The following is a 22051-nucleotide window of genomic DNA, read 5'->3' on the forward strand; positions in this document are numbered from 1 at the left end:
GGTTGGCAGGTTGAGTCAGGTTAGTGACCCACCCCTATAGATAAATATAAATTACTATCTATCTGTATATATATCTATCTTTATATCCGTGTGTGTGTGTGTGTATATATATATATATATATATATATATATATGTGTATGTGTGTGTGTGTGTGTATATATATATATATATATATAAGATTAGGATGAGAACAGCGCCTCCTAGTGCATTAAACGTAACCTTTATGCAGGTACCTCCACCAAATGCCAGAGCACCATCTAGAAGCATCCTGGTGGGTTCAGGGTCGAACCCACCAGGATGCTTCTAGATATATGCGAATCACAAGTGGATGTGTTCCACTAAATACAGTACTTGTTCTATTTGATGGTACTCTGGCATTTGGTGGAGGTACCTGCATAAAGGTTACGTTTAATGCACTAGGAGGCGCTGTTCTCATCCTTATCTTCCAGATCAAATTACAAGAACCGTTTGAACATCGGTTTATCAGAGGACAGCAGCCACTCAGTGGGAGAGGAGTCGGAGGACACTGACTCAATTGTATTGACTCAATACGAGTGGGACAAATAACGTAGGGTGCAGCGTTCAGAACCACTTTTTTGCTTATATTGAGATATAGGGGTATATTCAATTAGCAGCGATAACGAACTTTTTTTCACTTCACCTACTCTGAAGCAGGTGAAAAGTTGGGAAAAGTCACTATTTTAAGGTAAAAATGTTTGGATATGGTGCAGACTCCTGGAACACCCCCCTTAATGACTAATTAGGCACGTTGAGGTTTTTTAATTATTTTTAATTGGCCAATAATGACATGTCATTTTTGGGGTGAAAAAGTACAAAGTGATGGAAATTGGGGTTCAAGGTATGGGACAGGTTTATTGGGGTGCTTTATGAGTGGGACAGGTGTTTTTAGGCTTGCAGATGGGAGTAATCGGTCTGTTTCTACTTTTTTTTTTAAAGTACCCTAAAATGACCCAAATATATACTTATACCGATTTTCATGTACCCCAAATTTAATGAGAGCATTTATTTTGCTCAAAAAAACTTGCTTTCTATCATTTTTTTGCATTTTAAAAAAATGCATATAACAGCCATTTCACACAATTTAAGTCCCCAAAAACTCTCTAATGTGATCTCTAATACACTTCTCTTCTGTTTTACTATGTTAGTTTAGCATTTTTTGGGGTGAAAAATTGCCGCGAATTTGCAGATAATTGAATGTGTGCTATAGATAGATATATATATATATAGTGTCCCAAATAAACAGATGGCACTCAGAGATTTGAAATTTCAAATGCAACAAGATCAGTGCCGTTTCTAGACAATTTGGCTCCCAGTGCGAGATTTCAAAATGCGCCCTACCCCCCCCCCCCCCCCCCCCCAATATAGCTCTAAAAAGAAAAAGCATGCGCTCCCGACAAGGGTGTGTGGCCTGATTAAAATGGGTGTGGTCTCATTAAAGTGGGCGTGGCCTCGTCTGATATCATCACGCCCACCACAGGGGGAAAAAATAAAAATAAAAAAAGTCCCCATTTTACACATTACAGCAGGCAAGTGTCCCCATTTTACACAGCGCGGCAGGCAGGTGTCCCCATTTTACACAGCGCGGCAGGCAGGTGTCCCCATTTTACACAGCGCGGCAGGCAGGTGTCCCCATTTTACAAAGTGCGGCAGGCAGGTATCCCCATTTGATTTTACACAGTGCGGCAGGCAGGTATTCCCATTTTACACAGTACGGTAGGCAGATATCCCCATTTTACACAGTACGCAGGCAGGTGCCCCCATTTTACAAAGTGCGGCAGGCAGATATCCCCATTTTACACAGCGTGGCAGGCAGGTATCCCCATTTTACACAGTGCGGCAGGCAGGTATCCCCATTTTACACACTGCGGCAGGCAGGTATCCCCATTTTACACAGTGCGGCAGGCAGGTATCCCCCTTTTACACAGTGCGGCAGGCAGGTATCCCCATTTTACACAGTGCGGCAGGCAGGTATCCCCATTTTACACAGTGCGGCAGGCAGGTGTCAAGTGGGGGGGAAGGAAGGGGGAGAGAGAGAAAGATAGAGATAATACTTACATCTTCCCGCTCTTTGGGTCCCTCCGCCTCACGACCCTCGCGCCGTCCGCCTCCTCCTTCCAGGCTAATCTCCTCTCCTCCCTCTCCCCGAGCGTTCCTGCTCGGGGGGCGGGGCTTTGCGGAATGACGCGTTTGCGTCGTGACGTCACGACGCAAACGCGTCATTCCGCGAAACTCAGCTCCCCGAGCAGGAGCGCTCGGGAAGAGGGAGGAGAGGAGATTACGGACACACAAAGTGCCGCGGCGGGCGCCCCGTGCGGTTGCACGGCTCGCCCGCCGCTAGCAACGGCACTGAATAAGATGTATTGAGATCGACGTTTCGGGGTGCAACCCCCTTTCTCAGGATCACATCACAGCACAAACAGACTGTGCTGTGATGTGATCCTGAGTAAGGGGGTTGCACCCCGAAACGTCGATCTCATTACATCTTATTGCATTTGAAATTTCAAGTCTCTGAGTGCCATCTGTTTTTTTTTTTGGGACACTATTGCTTTGGATAGAGCACCTGAGCCTGTTCTTTTTGAGTACCTGAGTGCCGGCTGTTTGTGGACGCTATATAAGTTTACATACCCCAGTTCTTAATACTGTGTATTGCCCCCTTTAACATCAATGACAGCTTGAAGTCTTTTGTGGTAGTTGTGGATGAGGCTCTTTATTTTCTCAGATAGTAAAGCTGCCCGTTCTTCTTGGCAAAAAGCCTCCAGTTCCTGTAAATTCTTGGGCTGCCTTGCATGAACTGCACGTTTGAGATCTCCCGAGAGTGGCTCAATGATATTGAGGTCAGGAGACTGAGATGGCCACTCCAGAACCCTCACTTTATTCTGCTGTAGCCAATGTCAGGTCGACTTGGCCTTGTGTTTTGGATCATTTTCATGTTGGAACGTCCAAGTACGTCCCATGCGCACCTTCTGGGCTGATGAGTGCAAATTTTCCTCCAGTATTTTCTGATAACATGCTGCATACAACTTGCCATCAATTTTGACCAAGTTTCCAGTGTCTTTGTAGCTCACACATCCCCAAAACATCAGCGATCCACCTCCATGTTTCACAGTAGGAATGGTGTACCTTTCATCATAGGCCTTGTTAACTCCTCTCCAAATGTAACGTTTATGGTTGTGGCCAAAAAGTTACATTTTGGTCTCATCACTCCAAATGACTTTGTTCCAGAAGTTTTGAGGCTTGTCTCTTTGCTGTTTGGAGTATTGTAAGCGGGATGCTTTGTGGCATTTGCGTAGTAATGGCTTTCTTCTGGCGACTCGACCATGCAGCCCATTTTTCTTCAAATGCCTCCTTATTGTGCATCTTGAAACAACCACACCACTTTTTTTTCAGAGAGTCCTGTATTTCAGCTGAAGTTATTTGTGGATTTTTCTTTGCATCCCGAACAATTTTCCTGGCAGCTGTGGCTGAAATTTTTGTTGGTCTACCTGACCGTGATTTGGTTTCCACAGAATCCCTCATTTTCCACTTCTTAATTAGAGTTTGAATACTACTGATTGGCAATCTCAATTGCTTGGATATCTTTTTATATCCCTTTCCTGTTTTATACAGTTCAATTACCTTTTCCCGCAGATCCTTTGACAATTCTTTTGCTTTCCCCATGACTCAGAATCCAGACACGTCAGTGCAGCACTGGATGAAAGATGCAAGGGTCTTTCAGGAGTCCAAAAAATCACTGACCTTTTATACACAGACACAGATTACAAGCAAACAGATCACAGGTGAGGATGGTTACCTTTAGTAGCCATTCAAACCCGTTTGTGTCAACTTGTGTGCATGTTAGGCCAAAATCTCCAGGGTATGTAAACTTTTGATCAGGGTCATTTGGGTAGTTTCTGTTGTCATTATGATTTAAAAAGAGTAAACACAGTTGTTTGACAATAAATGGCTTCACCCAACCACTAACCATGAGTGAAAGAAAAGTTTGTGAGTTATCATTCATATTCTCTGACAAATGGCCAGAAAATCACAAATTCTGCTAGGGTATGTAAACTTATGAGCACAACTGTATATACATATATATAAAACCTGTTACAGCTGCTTATGTAGCCATTAGAAAGATGGAGAGCTGCAGCTATTTTCTTGTAGCACGCAGTCTCCTTATTCTTCTCACCAGTGTTTGCTCCATGTTGGGCTAGGAGTGATGACATCATCACTGTGTTGTGAACACTCATCCTGCCTGCCCTCATGCATCACACCAAATTGGGCAATTGAAACAATAATGATAACTGGAACAAAATATCCTTCCAGAAGAGTCAGTTCGGAGATACACAAATCCAGTGGCTCTGTTAATAGAGCACTTTACATATATACATGGCAAAGATGTCTATAATTTAAGTACAGTAACATCATTTTACACAATGCTCTTTGTACTCAATATGAATGTGAAATTTAGCAGACCATTTTTCATCATTTCGTTCTCAGGAAATATGATCCACATTACGTCTGGTCTTTTAATTATATTTTGTACCCTGACTTATGATTTCATAATTATTAGATTATATTTCCTGCATACGATTCTCGCTTTCATTGAGTCGGCTTGCTATAATTGGATTAGCAGCTAGTACCACCCGGTTGACATTGCCAGCAATTGCCAGGCGTGTCCAGAAAGGCTTTGTTCCAGCACTGACAAACCTGTTGTCCTTTATTTTAACTGCTTATATACTTCCCAGCATCCACTTGCTATGTGCGAGTGCACAATTTTCCCTATGTTCTTTTTTATATTTTTATTTCTTGTTATCAATAGCTCTTATTGAGATAAAAACATTTGTATTTCCACTATGTTTTGATTGCTACAGTAGTTCTAGATAGGTCTCTGATTTCCCTTTCTTATGTTTTTTTTTAGGTTATGAAAAAAGACACAGGATTTTGGAGAGACTTTGGCTTTGGGATGACTTGTCAGTATCGTTCAGACTTCATTAATATAGGTAAGTTGGGTTCTTAGAGATGCACTAAGTGACAGCAACATTTTGCACAAATCAAATTTACAATAGGAAGAGGCTGCTAATGCAAAATAGGGCTATATGATCCCTTTACACAGCAATATAATGTTTGAATATTGAAAAGAACAGATGTAAGGTTTAGTGAACTTTTAGGGGTCTATTCATGAAGCAGTGAAAACTGTGGAGAAGTGAGCCAGTGGAGAAGAATCAATCAGCATTGAAGTCATATTTATAATTTGCATACTATAAAATTATACAGAGCAGCTGATTGGTTGCCAATGGCAACTTCTCCACTGGCTCACTTCTCCACAGTATTCACGGCTTCATGAATAGACCCCATATAGAGGTGTAATGGGGTAGGTGGGATTTTGGCAGGTTAAGAAGGCTTTTTCATAAATGTGATGAGCTTACCTGAAGAGTTGTGTTTTCAGCAATGCTTGACGCTGTAGAGACTGGGGAAAGTCTTGTTGCATGAGAGAGTGAATACTAAAGAGTGGTTGTAATCCAAAACAACTCCTGCATCCAGGGATGGGAGGAATGACTGTGGATAGAGGCGCAGACATCTGGGAATGTGGGAGATATTTTAATTGAATTTGTGGTGTAGTTTTTACACATTTATATAGGTTGAGTTATTTTCTATTAGATTCTATAAATTACAAGTTGATGTAAGGACTGGCAGAATGGGGAAGCAGTACAAAAACATTTGTCAAGAAAATGAATTAAAGCCTGTTAGTGTAAAACCAGTAAAAAAGGATTTGTCTTAGTGAATGAGATTATGAGTGCATGGATTAGAGCTTTTGCGGTGTCTTGTGTGAGATCTGTGCATAATCGGAAGAGGTCTCGATTTGGGGTCTCATTGGATATACAGTGCAAAGCAGAGGCAGATTTAGACCTCATGGGGCCCTAAGCAAGACACCGATTCGAGGCCCCCTTTCCTCAAACAATTAATAACACTATGGGTGATATTCATTTGAGTATTGTGCCCGATCTCCCATCCAAAGTGGCGAGAGATCATGGGGTCTATAATCAATTATTTATGGTTTTCGCGAAAAGCAGCGTTTGGGTGCCCAAACGGGTCACCTTTAGCGCATTTCAGATTGCCATTCCCTGTATGGAGCAATAGTGCTCATTTTTAGGTGAAGGCCACCAGTCACTGTGCCAACACCCCCCCCCCCCCCCACACACACACACACACGCCCCACCCTCAATTGTTGCAGGCAGTCCTGTGGTGATTGCACAGGGAACAAAAAAATTCATATATTTAAGTACAAAAACATGTGCGCACTTAATGCGTGCTGCAAAAATATAGGGGTGTTGCTTCATGTAGCATCCTTTAGTCACATTACACCGCACAGTAGAGTCCGTTACTCTAATTACACCGCACAGTAGCGTCTGTTACTCTAATTACACCGCACAGTAGCGTCTGTTAGTCACATTATACCGCACAGTAAAGTCTGTTACTAAAATTACACTGCTCAGTAGCGTCTGTTATTTACATACACCGCACAGTTGCGTCTGTTACTCAAATTACACCGCACAGTAACATCCGTTAATCAAAATACACCGCACAATAGTGTCCTTTAGACACATTACACTGCACAGTAGCATCCGCTACTCAAAATACACCACACAGTAGCGTCCGTTAGACACATTACACCGCACAGTAGTGTCCGTTATTTAATATACACAGCACAGTAGCGTCCATTGGACACATTACACCAAACAGTAACATCCGTTACTCAAATTACGCGCACAGTAGCACCTGTTAGTCACATACCGCACAGTAGCGTCCATTACTCAAAATACACTGCACCGTACCATCCGTTACTCGAATTACGCCATACAGTAGTATCCATTACTCAAATTACACCACACAGAAGCATCTGTTACTCACATTACACCGCACAGCTGTATCCTTTAGTCACATTACACCACACAGTAGCATCCATTGGTCACATTACACCGCACATTAGCGTCCGTTACTCAAAATACACTAAACAGTAGCGTCTGTTTCTCAAAATACACCGCACAGTAGTGTCCATTACTCAAATTACACCGCACAGTAGCATCCATTAGTCACATTACACCGCACAGTAGCAGACATTACTCACATTACCCTGCACAGTAGTGCTGCTTTTACACGTTATGCAACTGTAGACTCTTATATACATTACAACAGGTACAGACGCTTATACACATTACGCCAAACACAGTCCCTTAAACACATTACACCAGGTATAGCACCATTATACACATTATGACAGGTAGAGCCCGTTATACACATTATGCCAGGTACAGCACATTACATACATTACACCAGGTAGAGCACGCTATACACATTAAGCCAGGTACAGCACATTATACACATTACGCCAGGTAGAGCACCTTATACACATTACGCCAGATACAGCAATTTATACACATTGCGCCAGGTAGAGCATGCTATACACATTATGCCAGGTACAGCACATTATACACATTATGCCAGGTAGAGCACCTTATACATATTACGCCAGGTAAAGAACCTTATACACATTATGCCAGGGACAGCCCATTACACACATTACAGGATCCAAGCCAGATCATCACCCCAGGATGTAGTTAATATACTGTCTGTCAGGATCCCAATGCCAAAATCCCGACAGCTGGTAAAATTCTGGCAGTCGGAATACCGACCTATCCCTAGTTTTCCCACTCAGGTGGTGGGTCCATATATATATATTTTGACACCAGGATCTCGAGCTCCATCTAGATTTTAACACCAGCCTTATGCTGTCGTTCGGGATTCCAGTGGTGGTATTTCGACCGCCGGGATCCCATCTGGCGGCATTTTAACTACATCCCATATAGACAGATATATACTATGGAAACACCCTGTGTGTATGATCTCTCTGCAGTAACTGTTAAATATATTACACAGACATGCATAGACCATGGATGTATAATGGGACACATGGGCTGCATATAATGAAACCATAGCGACATGGCAACCCCCTGTGTGTAGGAGCATCTTCCACTAAGAGTATGTATAATGTAACTATAGCAATAGGGGAACTCTACCTGCAGTTGTACAGTACATAGATAGACAGACATAGATGATATCACACTGACATTGCACAGTGGGCTGGGAATTGAGCTCAGGCGGGGATGGAGCGGACCCCGGGGTTACCCAGCAGAGTCCCGACCATGCTGCTGCTGCACCCGGAGACGTTCCTCAGCAGCTCAGTGTGTGCTGTGTGATTTTCCCTGCCTCACTTACTCAGAGCTACACATTCACATCCCACTCATTGGTCACCCCGAAAGTCCTGTACCTAATCGAGCCAATCAGGGGAGGCCGGGTAGCGCAGCCAATCGCTCTGATTAGCAGACGGACGGCACCTTGCTTTAAATGTCCAAGCGCTCCTACCAGGGGGACGCCCCGTGCAGCCTCTCCCATTGAACGTGCCTGGGGCCAGCACTGCTCTCTATCATCCGCTCCATGCTTGTCACGTACACAACAGTGCAGGAGAAGAGGAGGCTGCCAGAGCAGACTGTGGGCGTGCACTGGGGTCGGCTCCCTGCGGCAGCTGTCCAATCAGTGTGCGTTGACAGCTGCTGGGGCAGGCCAGCTCCGAGCTCGTATGTGTTTTGAAAAAGTGTTCTGCAGCTCTGCAACATCACCATCGGGGACTCTGTGTCTGCGGCCGGCCCGGGCCCCCAGCGGCATGCCGGGCCCTAAGCGCGTGCCTTTATTGCCTACTGGTAAAGCCGCCTCTAGTGCAAAGGGCAGTTCTGAGGGGGTCAGTACGACCCGTTCGCACGCAGCGGTACTTCGCTGTGGTGCGAACGGGTCGGAAATGCGCATGTGCGGCGGATGCATTGCGTACGCATGTCGTTGCCTGGCCGGGTAATGCTGCCGCCAGCGACAAATGTGATCGCAGTGGTGAGCACAAGAAGATGGACAGGCGGGAGGCGTTCCGCGGCGGATACTCACCGTTTTTCCAGGCGTGGTGAGTCCAACGCAGGTGTGTCGAGGCGTTTGGTGGGCGGATGTCTGACATCAGGACCAGGACCTTCATCGCTGGATCCGTCGCACAGGGTAAGTATTTCCAGGGCTTGTTTTTCAGGAAACTGTTTTAGCATAGCAGGGCTGCGCAAGCGTTCGCAGCCCTGCTATGCTAAAATACACTCCCCCATAAGCAGAGATTAGTTGATCGCACCAGCAGCAAAAAGTTCCTTGGTGCGATCAACTCGGAATGAGGGCCTGAGTCACGGATCATGAGTATGCAGCAAGTTTGAGTGGGATCAGGGGCGAAGCCAGAACTTTGTGGGGCCCATAGCAACATTTGAAGGGTCCGCTGTTATAATGCTTCTAGAGAGACACCTCGCATCATTATAGTGCTCTGGTTACTTTTTGAACTATACTAGTGCCTTAGTTAATATTATGCCCCATAGCAGTGACCTAGTCTAATTTATGAATCATAATAGTGTCCAAGTTCATGTTATGTCACATTGCAGGAATGCCGGTACACATTATACAACATAGTATCCTCAAGCCCATAATGACAGTGTCCCCAGTTCATATTATGTCACACTATAGTACTTCCACTTTTTATTGTGCCATATTACAGTGCCCTAGTTCATATTATGTAACATTATAATTCCCTCCAATTCATGTTATACCACATTACAATGAGCAGGTCCAGGCGCATAACAAGGCAAGAGTTTGTAACGGCCCTTATGTACCACCCAATGGTGAAAAATGTATATTACATGTAACTTTTGCCCTTATTTATCAATGAGTGATAAATTTCACTGTGAGTGATAAATTGCACCAGCCAATCAGTTCCTAACTGTCATTTTTCAAACCCAGCCTGTGACATGGAAGTTAGGAGTTGATTGGCTGGTGCAATTTATCACTCACAGTGAAATTTATCACTCATTGATAAATAAGGGCATTTGAGAGGTAAAGCTCTGGGCACTCCCCGCACCTACAGTATAGTAGCTACACCTTTGAGTGGGTTCATAATGATTTGTCAACAGAAAGTAAGATGTTGGATAAATTGTTTCTGTTGGGTGGTGGGGAGATTATAGCTCACTTTTTAAAAAGTGATGAGCAGACATCCAAGATGAAGTGGCAGATAGACATACTGGAGCCAACTCATATGAGGATAGATTCATCTGTATAATCCACATACTGTACAGGTGACACTGAAACCCAAAGGAGCTTTATTAGCTTATAAGAGTAGGTGTATGGGTAGAGAAGTGATTAAATCATTGACCACGGTAGTCAGTGCAGTGTCTATAGCGTGTTGGCAATGGAAGCCTGACTGATCTTGATCATTAGGTTGTGTGAGGTAAGTGTAGGTGAGCCTCTGAAAAGTGGAATAAAATGAAGATAAGTTGCGAGGTGGTTCAGGAATAGAATTGAACATGATTTTGCTTGGGGAAGAGGATTTTATTTCTTAATAGACTTTTTTGTGATTATGGTTTTGAGGTACAGTAGGCAGCAAGATAAAAGGACATAATTAGTTGTGGGTGAGCATTGCCTAGGGCCCTGTGGCACATGTATCTGGCATGCCTTTGACACACCAGGTGCTCCGCTTTCCGCAAGGCCTGGCGGCAAAGCTGCCTGGAGCATACTAAGTACTGTATCTCATCTTCTTCTCCTGGTGTTGGCAGCCGTCCCCTTTATATGACATCATGATATAATGCTTTCTCGGGGTGTGGACTATAGACTTGCTACGGTCCTGGCTAGATATTGGTCAGCTATGGTGTTCCCAGGGTTGGTGTAGGAGGGTTGAGAAATCTATTGAAGAGACATCCCAGGTCTGTACCCTTAGTAGAGATGAGTATTAGGATAGGATAAGAGCTGTAAATAACAGTATATTTTACAAAGGCGGAGATGTACTAAGCCTTGAAAAGTTATACATTTCACAATGAAAGTACCAACTAACCAGCTCCTGTAATTTTTCAAACAAAGGGCTAGGGCAGGGGTGGACAATTATTTCAGCTGAGGGGCCACTTGACATTTCCTGTCAGTATCCGAGGGCCACATACAAAATAGCAGCTCGCCCCACTTGCCAAAAATATAGGGACGTGGCTTCATGTGGAAGGGGTGTGGGCAAAAAATAATACAGATTCATATTAGGCTGCACAATAGTCTCCATTATTCAAATTGCGCCACACAGCGCCACTTACACACATTACACCAGGTAGAGCCCCTTTTACACACATTACGGAAGGTAGAGAGCCTTTTTACACATTAACATTTTATTTAGGATAATTATTGTGCAGCAAGCAAATTATCCAGTGTCTTATGGCCCCTGGGGAGAGGTGTGACACGGTGAAAGAACACGGTGGGGGTGACACAGTGACAGAACACGGTGGGGGTGACACGGTGACAGAACACGGTGGGGGTGATAGAACACGGGGGGGGGGTGACACAGTGACAGAACACGGTGGGGGTGACACGGTGACAGAACATGGGGGGGTGACACAGTGACAGAACACATGGAGGGGGGGTGACAGTGACAGAACACGGGTATGTGACACGGTGACAGAACACGGGGATGGGGGGTGACAGTGACAGAACACGGATGTGTGACACGGTGACAGATCACGGGGGGTGTGACACAGTGAAAGAACACGGGGAGGGGGGGTGACAGTGACAGAACATGGTGGGGGTGACACGGTGACAGAACACGGGGAGGGGGGTGACAGTGACAGAACACGGGGGGGGGTGACACAGTGACAGAACACGGTGGGGGTGACAGTGACAGAACACGGATGTTTGACACGGTGACAGAACACGGGGAGGGGGGGGGTGACAGTGACAGAACACGGGTGTGTGACACGGTGACAGAACACGTTGGGGGTGACACGATGACAGAACACGGGGAGGGGGGGTGACAGTGACAGAACACGGGTGTGTGACACAGTGACAGAAAACGGTGGGGGTGACACAGTGACAGAACACGGGGAGTGGGGGTGACAGTGACAGAACACGGATGTGTGACACGGTGACAGAACACGGGGGGTGTGACACAGTGAAAGAACACGGGGAGGGGGGGTGACTGTGACAGAACATGGTGGGGGTGACACGGTGACAGAACACGGGGAGGGGGTGACAGTGACAGAACACGGGGAGGGGGGTGACAGTGACAGAACACGGGGGGGGTGACAAAGTGACAGAACACGGTGGGGGTGACAGTGACAGATCACGGATGTGTGACACGGTGACAGAACACGGGGGGTGTGACACAGTGAAAGAACATGGGGAGGGGGGGTGACAGAACACGGTGGGGGTGACAGTGACAACACGGGGGGGTGACATGGTGACAGAACATGGTGGGGTTGACAGCGACAGAACACGGGGAGGTGACACAGTGACAGAACACGGGGAGGTGACACAGTGACAGAACACGGGGGTGTGACACAGTGACAGAACACAGGGAGGTGACACAGTGACAGAACACGGGGAGGTGACACAGTGACAGAACACGGGGGTGTGACAGTGACAGAACACGGGGGGTGTGACATAGTGACAGAACACGGGGGGGTGTGACATAGTGACAGAACACGGGGAGGGGGGTGTCACATAGTGACAGAACACGGGGGGTGACAGTGACAGAACACGGGGGAGTGACACGGTGACAGAACACGGGGGGGTGACATAGTGACAGAACATGGGGGTGACATGGTGACAGAACACGGGAGGGGTTGGTACAGCGAGAGCTAAAGGTCTCTCCCCCAAACCTAAAAACAGTCTGACGCCACTGCCCACACACACAAATATACACACACACACACACACACACACACACAGACACACACACACACACACACACACACTTTCTTTCACTTTTCCCATTAACTTACTGATCTGGCTGGCAGTGGCAGGAAGGATGGATCTGAAGCAGTCTGGCTCTTGTCCCGTGTAGCTCCGCCCCCTGAGGTCCCGTGTAGCCCCGCCCCCTCATCGGCACGTAGCCCCGCCCCCTTCTCGGCTGAACACAGCCGTTGCATACCCTCCAACATTTTACACTGAAAAATCGGTACAACCCCGAAAAAGGGGCGTGGCCGCGGGTAAATGGGGCGTGGCCACGCCCCTTTTCCTATACTTTCAATGGAAGTTTGAAGAGCCAAAAATCGGTACAGACCATGAAAAAAAGGTACTGTACCTATTAAAAAGGTACAGTTGGAGGGTATGCCGTTGTCACTGGTGACTCTGGAGGAGGCTGCTACAACGCAGCAGCAGGAACAGCAGGGGAGAGAGGCGCCGCTGGCAGCTTGGAGGTACTGCAGTGCAGAGCAATGACAAGCAGCTCAGCCGGTCGGGCCGCTTGTCATTGCTCGCTGGTGGGAGGCAGTGGGCCGGGCAGGATCGGTTTGCGGGCCGCATTTTGCCCACCCCTAGGCTAGGGGCATTAATGCTTGGAAAGTGGTAAAATGGAGAGTGAGAAAGTGCCAGCCAATCAGCTCATAACTGCCATGTCACAGGCTGTGTTTGAAAAATGGCAGTTAGGACTAGGAGCTGATTGGCTGGAACTTTATCACTGTGAGATCTCCCCCAAAGTCTCCAGAAATATGAAATTTGTACCTAAAAGAGAATTTTTACAGGTTGAATAGCTCCTTTGTGTGCCAAGGCTAAAGTTACAGTCAGAGATCAGGATAAAGCAGTTAGAGCCACTTGATTGATTACTGTTACTACAGTGTGATTAAGTTGTTAGATTGTCAAATGAGGACTGGAGAATGTATATATTATTTGTGAGGAAGTTATTGAAATTAATAAAATGGAGATTTCTGCTAGTATTAAGTGAAATTAATAAAATGGAGATTTCTGCTAGTATTAGGGGACTTTTTAATTAAAGTGCAATAAGTTTATAATGGTAGAGGACAGGGATGTAGCTATTGTCAATGGGGCCCCATAGCAAACTTTTTAGGGCCCCCACCACCCTCGCACCGCAAATCTATCCCTATCCCCCCCCCCGCATCTCATCACATACTTAGTGGTGTGCGGCACTCACCTCCACTGCCCGTGGCCTCTCCTCTAGCAGTGTGCTGCCGCAGAGTTGCTGCCAGTGTCCCGGCCGGCTCCGTCACTCCGCCCCCACTGATGCCAAGAGGACCAGGCTAAACAATGCCACGCCTGCTGCCAGCACCAGCGTGAACGGAGAGACAGACCCAGCACTAACACCAACAGCAAATGGGCATGCAGCAGCACACTGCCAAAAGAGAGGCCACGGAGCACAGGAGAAGTCAGTGTGTGTGCAGGGGAGGGCCGGGCCGGGCCCCGGAGACGACCTGGGCCCCGTAGCAGCTGCACCTCCTGCACCTACTATCCCTACGCCTGTGGTAGAGGACAAATTGCTGGGATCATGCAATGATCTACATTATGCTTTTATGTTTATTCTGTGGGCTGTCATTCTACCTTATAAATTGTGCCCATCATGGTCAATTCATTTTGTTAGGTACTGTGGTAGGGGGTAGTGTTGGGAACATATTAAGGCCATATTCAATCAGCGCAGTGTGCAAAATGTTGCGGCCATATGCAGATTAAAACCAAATATTTTATAGAATAGTTTTTAATATCCGTTTGATATGTTGCTTATCACTGCCACCTACTGTTGCTAGAGTGCTTAACATAGGCAGAGACTTGTGATAGTGTATCTACACAGTATAGGGGGAATGTCAGTGGAACAAATTACTAGCTTTACCTAAAATAAAATTTATAATGTAACAGTGGATGAAAATACTCTGTTATTTAAAAAATAAATTTTAGGCTCATTAAAGGGGCATCATGTTTAGTGTGTTTTATGGTAATATTTCTACCTGGGGCCAAATGTAATAGCATGAGAGTTTCAAAAAGTGAGCGATTTGGTAAGGTTTTGCAGGGTTTTTTTTAAGTTGCAATCATTTACACAGCAAGAGCAACCTGGTTTTACTGTGTAAATGATTGCCACTTTAAAAAAACCTGAAAAACCTTACCAAATCTCACTTTATGAAACTCTCACTCTATTACATTTGGCCCCTGGTGTTTTATGACAGTAGTGATTTATCTCTAACCTGGAGATGTTCACCGGAAATTTTTCGGGTTTTGGATTCTGTTCCGCGGCCGTGTTTTGGATTCGGACATGTTTTGGCAAAACCTCCCTGAAAATTTTTTGTCGGATTCGGGTGTGTTTTGAATTCGGGTGTTTTTAAAAAAAAACAAACAGCTTAAATAATAGAATTTGGGGGTAATTTTGATCCTATAGTATTATCAACCTCAATAACCATAATTTCCACTCATTTCCAGTCTATTCTGAACACCTCACACCTCAAAATATTTTTTTTAGTCCTAAAATTTGCACCGAGGTCACTGGGTGACTAAGCTAAGCGACCCAAGAGGGCGGCACAAACACCTGGCCCATCTAAGAGTGGCACTGCAGTGGCAGACAGGATGGCACTTAAAAAAATTGGCCCCAAACAGCACATGATGCAAAGAAAAGAGAAAAAGAGGTGCACTGTGGTCGCTGGACGGCTAAGCTAAGCGACACAAACACCTCAATATCACAGAAATTATTCGTTCTAATCAATGGTATTATTGGTCCAAATCACTGGAAGAAAATTACAAAATCACAGGAATTAGTCGTTCTAATCAATGGTATTATTGGTCCAAATCACTGGAAGAAAATTACAAAATCACAGGAATTATTCGTTCTTATCAATGGTATTATTGGTCCACATCACTGGAAGAAAATGACAAAATCACTGGAATCATTTGGCAAGATCACTGATATTAATCGGTAAAATCTCGCTATTGCCTGCCTAGTGAAGTGGAATCTAGATGGGATTTTGTACTGGGACACACTAACTTCATCAATTGTCTAAATCCCAATGCACTAATGGCGGAAAACGGGCGCACGTCTAACAGCTCACTGATTATACTGAGAACTGATTATACTGATCAATCACTGATTATACTGAGCACTGATTTTACTGAGCACTGATGATACTACGGAGAACTGACACTGAGCAGCGAGAACATCACTGGACTATTGTACTGTAGTATACTGGTCACCACAATGCTGCACTTTACTACTATATACTGCTCAAAACAATGCAGCACAGATATGGATACTTGAAGTGACACGGAGCTGCAAGATACAGCAATGGCCTACTGTACTATACAACTATATACTGTTGGTCACCAAAATGCTGCACTGTACTACTATATATACTGCTCACAAAAATGCAGCACAGATTTGGAATGGATACTTGCAGTGACACAGAGCTGCAAGATACAGCAATGGCCTACTGAACTGTACAACTATATACTGTTGGTCACCAAAATGCTGCACTGTACTACTATATATACTGCTCACAAAAATGCAGCACAGATATGGAATGGATGCTTGCAGTGACACAGAGCTGCAAGATACAGCAATGGCCTACCTGTACTGTACAACTATATACTGTTGGTCACCAAAATGCTGCACTGTACTACTATATATACTGCTCACAAAAATGCAGCACAGATATGGAATGGATGCTTGCAGTGACACAGAGCTGCAAGATACAGCAATGGCCTACCTGTACTGTACAACTATATACTGTTGGTCACCAAAATGCTGCACTGTACTACTATATATACTGCTCACAAAAATGCAGCACAGATATGGAATGGATACTTGCAGTAACACAGAGCTGCAAGATCAGCAATGGCCTACTGTACTGTACAACTATATACTGTTGGTCACCAAAATGCAGCACACTGAGCACAGATATTTTCAGCACACTGAGCACAGATATGGAGCTTTTCAGGCAGAGAACGTAGATATTTGCAGCACACTGAGCACAGATATTTGCAGCACACTGAGCACAGATATGGAGCTTTTCAGGCAGAGAACGTAGCCACATCCTCTCCGTTCAATCTCCAATGCACAAGTGAAAATGGCGGCGATGCGCGGCTCTTTATATAGAATACGAATCTCGCGAGAATCCGACTGCGGGATGACGACGTTCGGCCGCGTTCGGGTTAACCGAGCAAGGCGGGAAGATCCGAGGCTGCCTTGGAACCGTGTAAAATAGGTGAAGTTCGGGGGGGTTCGGATCTCGACGAACCAAACCCGCTCATCTCTAATCTAACCTACAAATATCCAACTGTGCTAATGAATATCGGTTGTATACTGAACTAATTTCATTGGAAGTTACATTTAAAATTTCATCCATGATAAATTACCACTACTAATTGAATTACCCCCAATTGGTTGGGACCATTAGAAAAAAAATAAAAATTTATATATTTTTTTCTAATGGTCTCAACCAATTATATATATATATATATAATGTAAAACTTGGGGATGTCAATGTCACCTAGTATCACTGCTTTTACTTGTGTCATTAGGGCAGCTAAGTGATACTTAGCTTCTTGGTGTTATTGCCATTTGCTATTTAACATATGCACAGTGGATTTTGTTTAATTGAGTAAGCATCTTTAAAGATGTTTACATAGGGACTGATGTGGAGTTCAACTTCTGTGCATGTCCCAAAATATGGCACAGATATATGCAGATTTGTTCCCAATAGTACCTTTGAGGGGATGAACTAAAGTAGGCTCAGTACAGGCGTGTTTACACAATTGTGAATAGATGCAGACCAACGCAGAAACACATATGTCCGTCATTTGCAGGCTACAAGGTGGACAATTGCACTGGTCCCTGAGATTTCTAAGGCCCCCGACCCATCAGGAATCTCGGTAGTCCAGTTCATGCTTCCACCATACCCTGTGCCGCTGTTGTATTCGGCAGGGCACAGGCAGAAAAAGGGAGCGTGGCAGCTAGAGCAGTAAAGTTTTTCTTTCTTGTGCTGGCGAAGCACATGTGGCGTAATAATGTCATGCCACTGTATTGGAGAGGAGCTTACCCAGAGCAGCAGGAGGTAACCGTGGACTGGGCTCAAGAGACATAGATTGGGTGGGGTTAGAAATTAAGCGATATTTAGAGGGGGGGGGGGGGGCTGAAGAAATGGACCTAGGGGGACCCAGGATCATGGGGCTGAGAAACACAGGGTTGGTGATGCTGAAAGACACATGGGGTGATAAAACTGAGATAAATGGGGGAAGGTTGAGAGAAACAGGTGAGATGAGCCAATGGCTGGAGATCGTACTTGCCTACCCTCCCGTATCCTGTGGGAGGAAATTAAAGAAAACCACCGAATTACTCATTGCCCTGTCTGGAATGTGTACTACACATGCGCAAGTCTAGATGTGATGGGGCCGGCTTGGACGAGAGTATGTGGCCGCTTCACCAGCAACAATGGCGAGGCCGGAGAGTGAGGCGCTGGACAAGGTGGATGACCTTCCAGTCATCCTGGAGCAGCCATGCTTCCATTGGGTGAGTGATCCCCACTCCACAGTCATCGGGGTCCATGAGAGCCGGGTGTGTGATGTTACTGCTGGCTCTGCACCCTGCTCAGGCCGCTCTCATTTATTGCCTCAACTGTTACTCAGTGTATGGGCAGGCGGCCTGAGGCTTGCTGCTAGCCCGTATTGGATGACACAAATTGGGGAGGGTTTGGTCAGTGGGAAGGGGCGTGATCAATAGGAAGTGGGTCCGGGAAATGTCATGTGTGTTCCATATTATAGAGAATGAAATATGTACTGTCTCATGTATGTGCAGTGCTATAGGCATGGCCTCAGTCATGTATGTATGTCCTATGGTCATCTATATACTCTCCTGTAGTCAGGGGCGGATCCAGAAGAAAATGATAGGGGGGGCACGATGGAAGGGGCAAGTACATTTGCGTGCAGCTTCGGTGCATGTGAGGTGGCGCTTCTTATACAATGCCCACAGTAGATGCCCCCCAGTAATAATGCCCCCAGTAGATGGCCCCCAGTAAAAATGTCCCCCAGTAGCTGCCCCCAATAGATGACCCCCCAGTAGTAATGCCCCCAGTAGATGCCCCCCAGTAATAATGCCCACAGTAGATGGCCCCCAGTAAAAATGTCCCTCATTAGGTGCCCCCAATAATAATGCCCCCAGTAGGTGCCTCCCAGTAATAATGCCCCCAGTAGATGGCCCCCAGTAAAAATGTCCCCCAGTAGCTGCCCCCAATAGATGACCCCCCCAGTACTGATGCCCCCAGATATAATGCCCCCAGTAGTAATGCCCCCCCCAGTAATAATGCCCCTTGTTGATGCCCCCCAGTAGTAATGTCCCCCCGTAGTTTGCCCCCAGTAGATGCCCCCGCTGCATTAAGAAAAAAAACATACTTACCGAGCCCCGTTCCCGCGCCGCTGCAGTCCTCTTCCTCCCTGGGCGTCCGCTCCTCAGTAAGCACTATGAGAGAGACGTCATGACTGACATCTCTCCCATAGCGCACGCCGCACAGTGACAGCGCTGGAAGCCGGAGCTCAGTACTGAGCTCCTTCCTCCGGCTGCCGCTCTGCAGGGAGACGGGCGCCCGCTGGTAACACAATCTCAGCGGGCGCCCGTCATCTCCCTGCGCGGCGGGGGGGGGGGGATGGGACACACGACTGAGGCCGCAAATGACAGGGGGGACACGGGCCCGAGTGCCCCCCCCCCTGGATCCGCCACTCCCTGTAGTCATGTTTGCCCTGTCCTTTAGTCATGTTTGTACTTTTCTATAGTCATGTATGTCCTCAGTCATACATTTACTGGTATAAACTGAGCATTAGCGACATGGGCATCTTCAGAGAGGAGGAGGCCCGCGTGCAGTCTCCTTCTGGGTAGCCACAAACACTCCTGACTCTGGGCACTAGGGGATCCTAGGGCTGTCCCAGAGTCTAGTGCACATGTGCAGGGCGCGGTGTCCATTCTCCCAGGAGTTTTCCTACTATGCACGTGCGGAACACAGGGAACATGGCTGCTGTGCCTTTTTTCCCGTGATTTCTGCAGCGCTGCTGCTGTGACACGGGAGTCCGGAGGGTAAGTATTGAAAAAAAATTGGTACAGGGTTTGCGGTTTGGGCTCCCCTGGAACCGGTGTGCACCACACACACTACACCCATTATAAATACGCCCGTGATCAGAGACATCATAACTGATCATTAAATGCCATCTGCAGCCACACTTACTATACTGTCATTATAATGCTAATCTACAGCTGTATTTATCTAATTGAATAAAAGCCAATTTGTTTTTATCCACCTTAGTATTCACTGTGTCGGTTAATGTTATTAGTCATAATATGTTTCCATTATATATTTTGCTATTGTGCTGTTGGCTTTCTGTACCTTTATCCAGTTTATTTCTGTGCCTTCACACAATGCATTCATCTGCCAGCCACCACAGCATTTACTTACCATAGGTGAGTGCTTGGCTCACATGTTTATGGAGTGTAGCAGGAGTATCGCAGGAGTTGTTTAAGGGCCTGATTCATTCCTGATCGCTGCTGTGTGTTTTCATACAGCGGGCGATCAGGTCCTAACTGCGCATGCACGGCAATGCACACGCGCTTCGCACAACAACAAAGGGGATTGCCAGTCAGCGACAGGATGGTGTGAAAAATCTGATGACCTGGGCATTCGCAAGGTGATTGACAGGAAGAGGCTGTTTGTGGGTGGTAACTGACCGTTTATTGGGAGTGTCTAGAAAATTGCAGCCGTTCCCAAGCGTTTTCAGGGAGGGTGTGTGACGTCAGCTCCAGCCCCCGATCAGCCTGTTCTCATCGCACTGGAGGAGTAAGTCCAGGGTTACGCAGAGACTGCACACAGTGGATTTTAGCAGCTCGCCGCATACATAGGATTGCACACTTGCACAGCGAATTTACACTCTCCCCGGAGGCGGCGACTATCTGAACGCAGGACAGCAAAGTTAGCAGCCCAACAATCAGGTCTAAATCACCCCTAAGACTCTTAACCAAGCACATTGGAAGTCATACTATGACAGAGATTCTACACCAACCATAGGGCTGGTGCAATTTTCAATGAATAGCCACTACAGGACAAACCCCTGAGTGGCAATAGTTACGCCCATAGGTGAAGCTAGACACGCCCTTTGGGCGGAGCATAGAACACCCCCTCGTCAACACGCCAACTGTAATCTCCCTGAAACTAGTTTTTAAAAGTAGACAAATATGATGGAGATGGAGAGACACAGTGGCATGGTGCTGCAGAAACATAGGCGGGGATTAGGCTGTAGAGACTAGGGTGGTGCTGTAAAGACATGGCGGGAATGGTGCTGGAGAGACACGGTGAGGATGGTGCTTGAGAGACACGGTGAGGATGGTGCTGGAGAGACACGGCTGGGATGGCGCTGGAGAGAAACGACAAGGATGTCGCTGGAGAGACGGTGGGGATGGTGCTGGAGAGACACGGCATGGGTGGTGCTGGAGAGACACGGTGTGCATGGCAATGGAGAGACATGGAGAGGATGGTGCTTTAAAGACATGGCGGGGATGGTGCTGGAGAGACACGGCAGTGATGGCGCTGGAGAGACATGGCAGGCATGGCACTGGAGAGACGTGGCAGGGATGGCGCTGGAGGGACGTGACAGGGATGGCGCTGGAGAACACAGCAGGGATAGTGCTGGAGATACACAGCAGGGATGGCACTGGAGAGACACGCCAGTGATATTTGGGCACAGTGCCAGAGTCTTTGCTTTCACTCTGCAGCACCAAGTCCCCAAAGTTGTCAATGGAAAGACTGTGCTACGGAGGAGGGACCACTTCCAAGATCAAAGTAAGTATACCAGGGGAGGGGACAGACCTGGGCCCCTCCAGCAGGCCCCTGCCCAGATAATTAGTACCCGCTCACCCCACCCCCTCTCGGCACCATTGCCTACATCTGTGTTAATCCATTAACAAAAATGGGGTAGACAAAATCTCCATCTGCCATAGTGAAGGGAGAAAAGTGGTGGTGTAATGTATTTTGCAGTAATATCATTTGTGCAGGAAATTCAATGGATGGGTGATATCACGCTAGGTCTAGTGGAGGCTTAAATGTGTTATAGAACATTTTTCAGATAATAAAGATGTCAGAGGTTCCGTGACGTGAGGTGGCCTCATGGAAGTAGGGGAAGGAGAAGGAATTGAGTGAATTGAGGCTC

At 46.5% G+C, this 22051-nt stretch overlaps 1 protein-coding gene and 1 long non-coding RNA gene across 8 annotated transcripts in view; one reads left to right on the forward strand and one right to left on the reverse strand.

Moving 5' to 3' along the window:
• CSGALNACT1 (chondroitin sulfate N-acetylgalactosaminyltransferase 1) overlaps positions 1 to 22051 on the forward strand; it is a 558708-nt gene that overhangs the window by 524544 nt on the left and 12113 nt on the right. For all 7 annotated transcript variants that reach the window (XM_063919982.1, XM_063919986.1, XM_063919985.1 and 4 more), the window contains one exon: positions 4923 to 5004. In XM_063919982.1, coding sequence (XP_063776052.1) covers positions 4923 to 5004 — 82 coding nt within the window. The remainder of the gene's footprint in view (positions 1 to 4922; positions 5005 to 22051) is intronic.
• On the reverse strand, positions 10436 to 12961 carry LOC134957222 (uncharacterized). Its single transcript, XR_010186536.1, has 2 exons — positions 12880 to 12961; positions 10436 to 10836 (listed from the first exon to the last, which is right to left on the reverse strand). It is a non-coding gene; the product is annotated as an uncharacterized LOC134957222 (long non-coding RNA).

This window comes from Pseudophryne corroboree, chromosome 1 (assembly GCF_028390025.1).
Source record: "Pseudophryne corroboree isolate aPseCor3 chromosome 1, aPseCor3.hap2, whole genome shotgun sequence".
NCBI classification, from domain to species: domain Eukaryota; kingdom Metazoa; phylum Chordata; class Amphibia; order Anura; family Myobatrachidae; genus Pseudophryne; species Pseudophryne corroboree.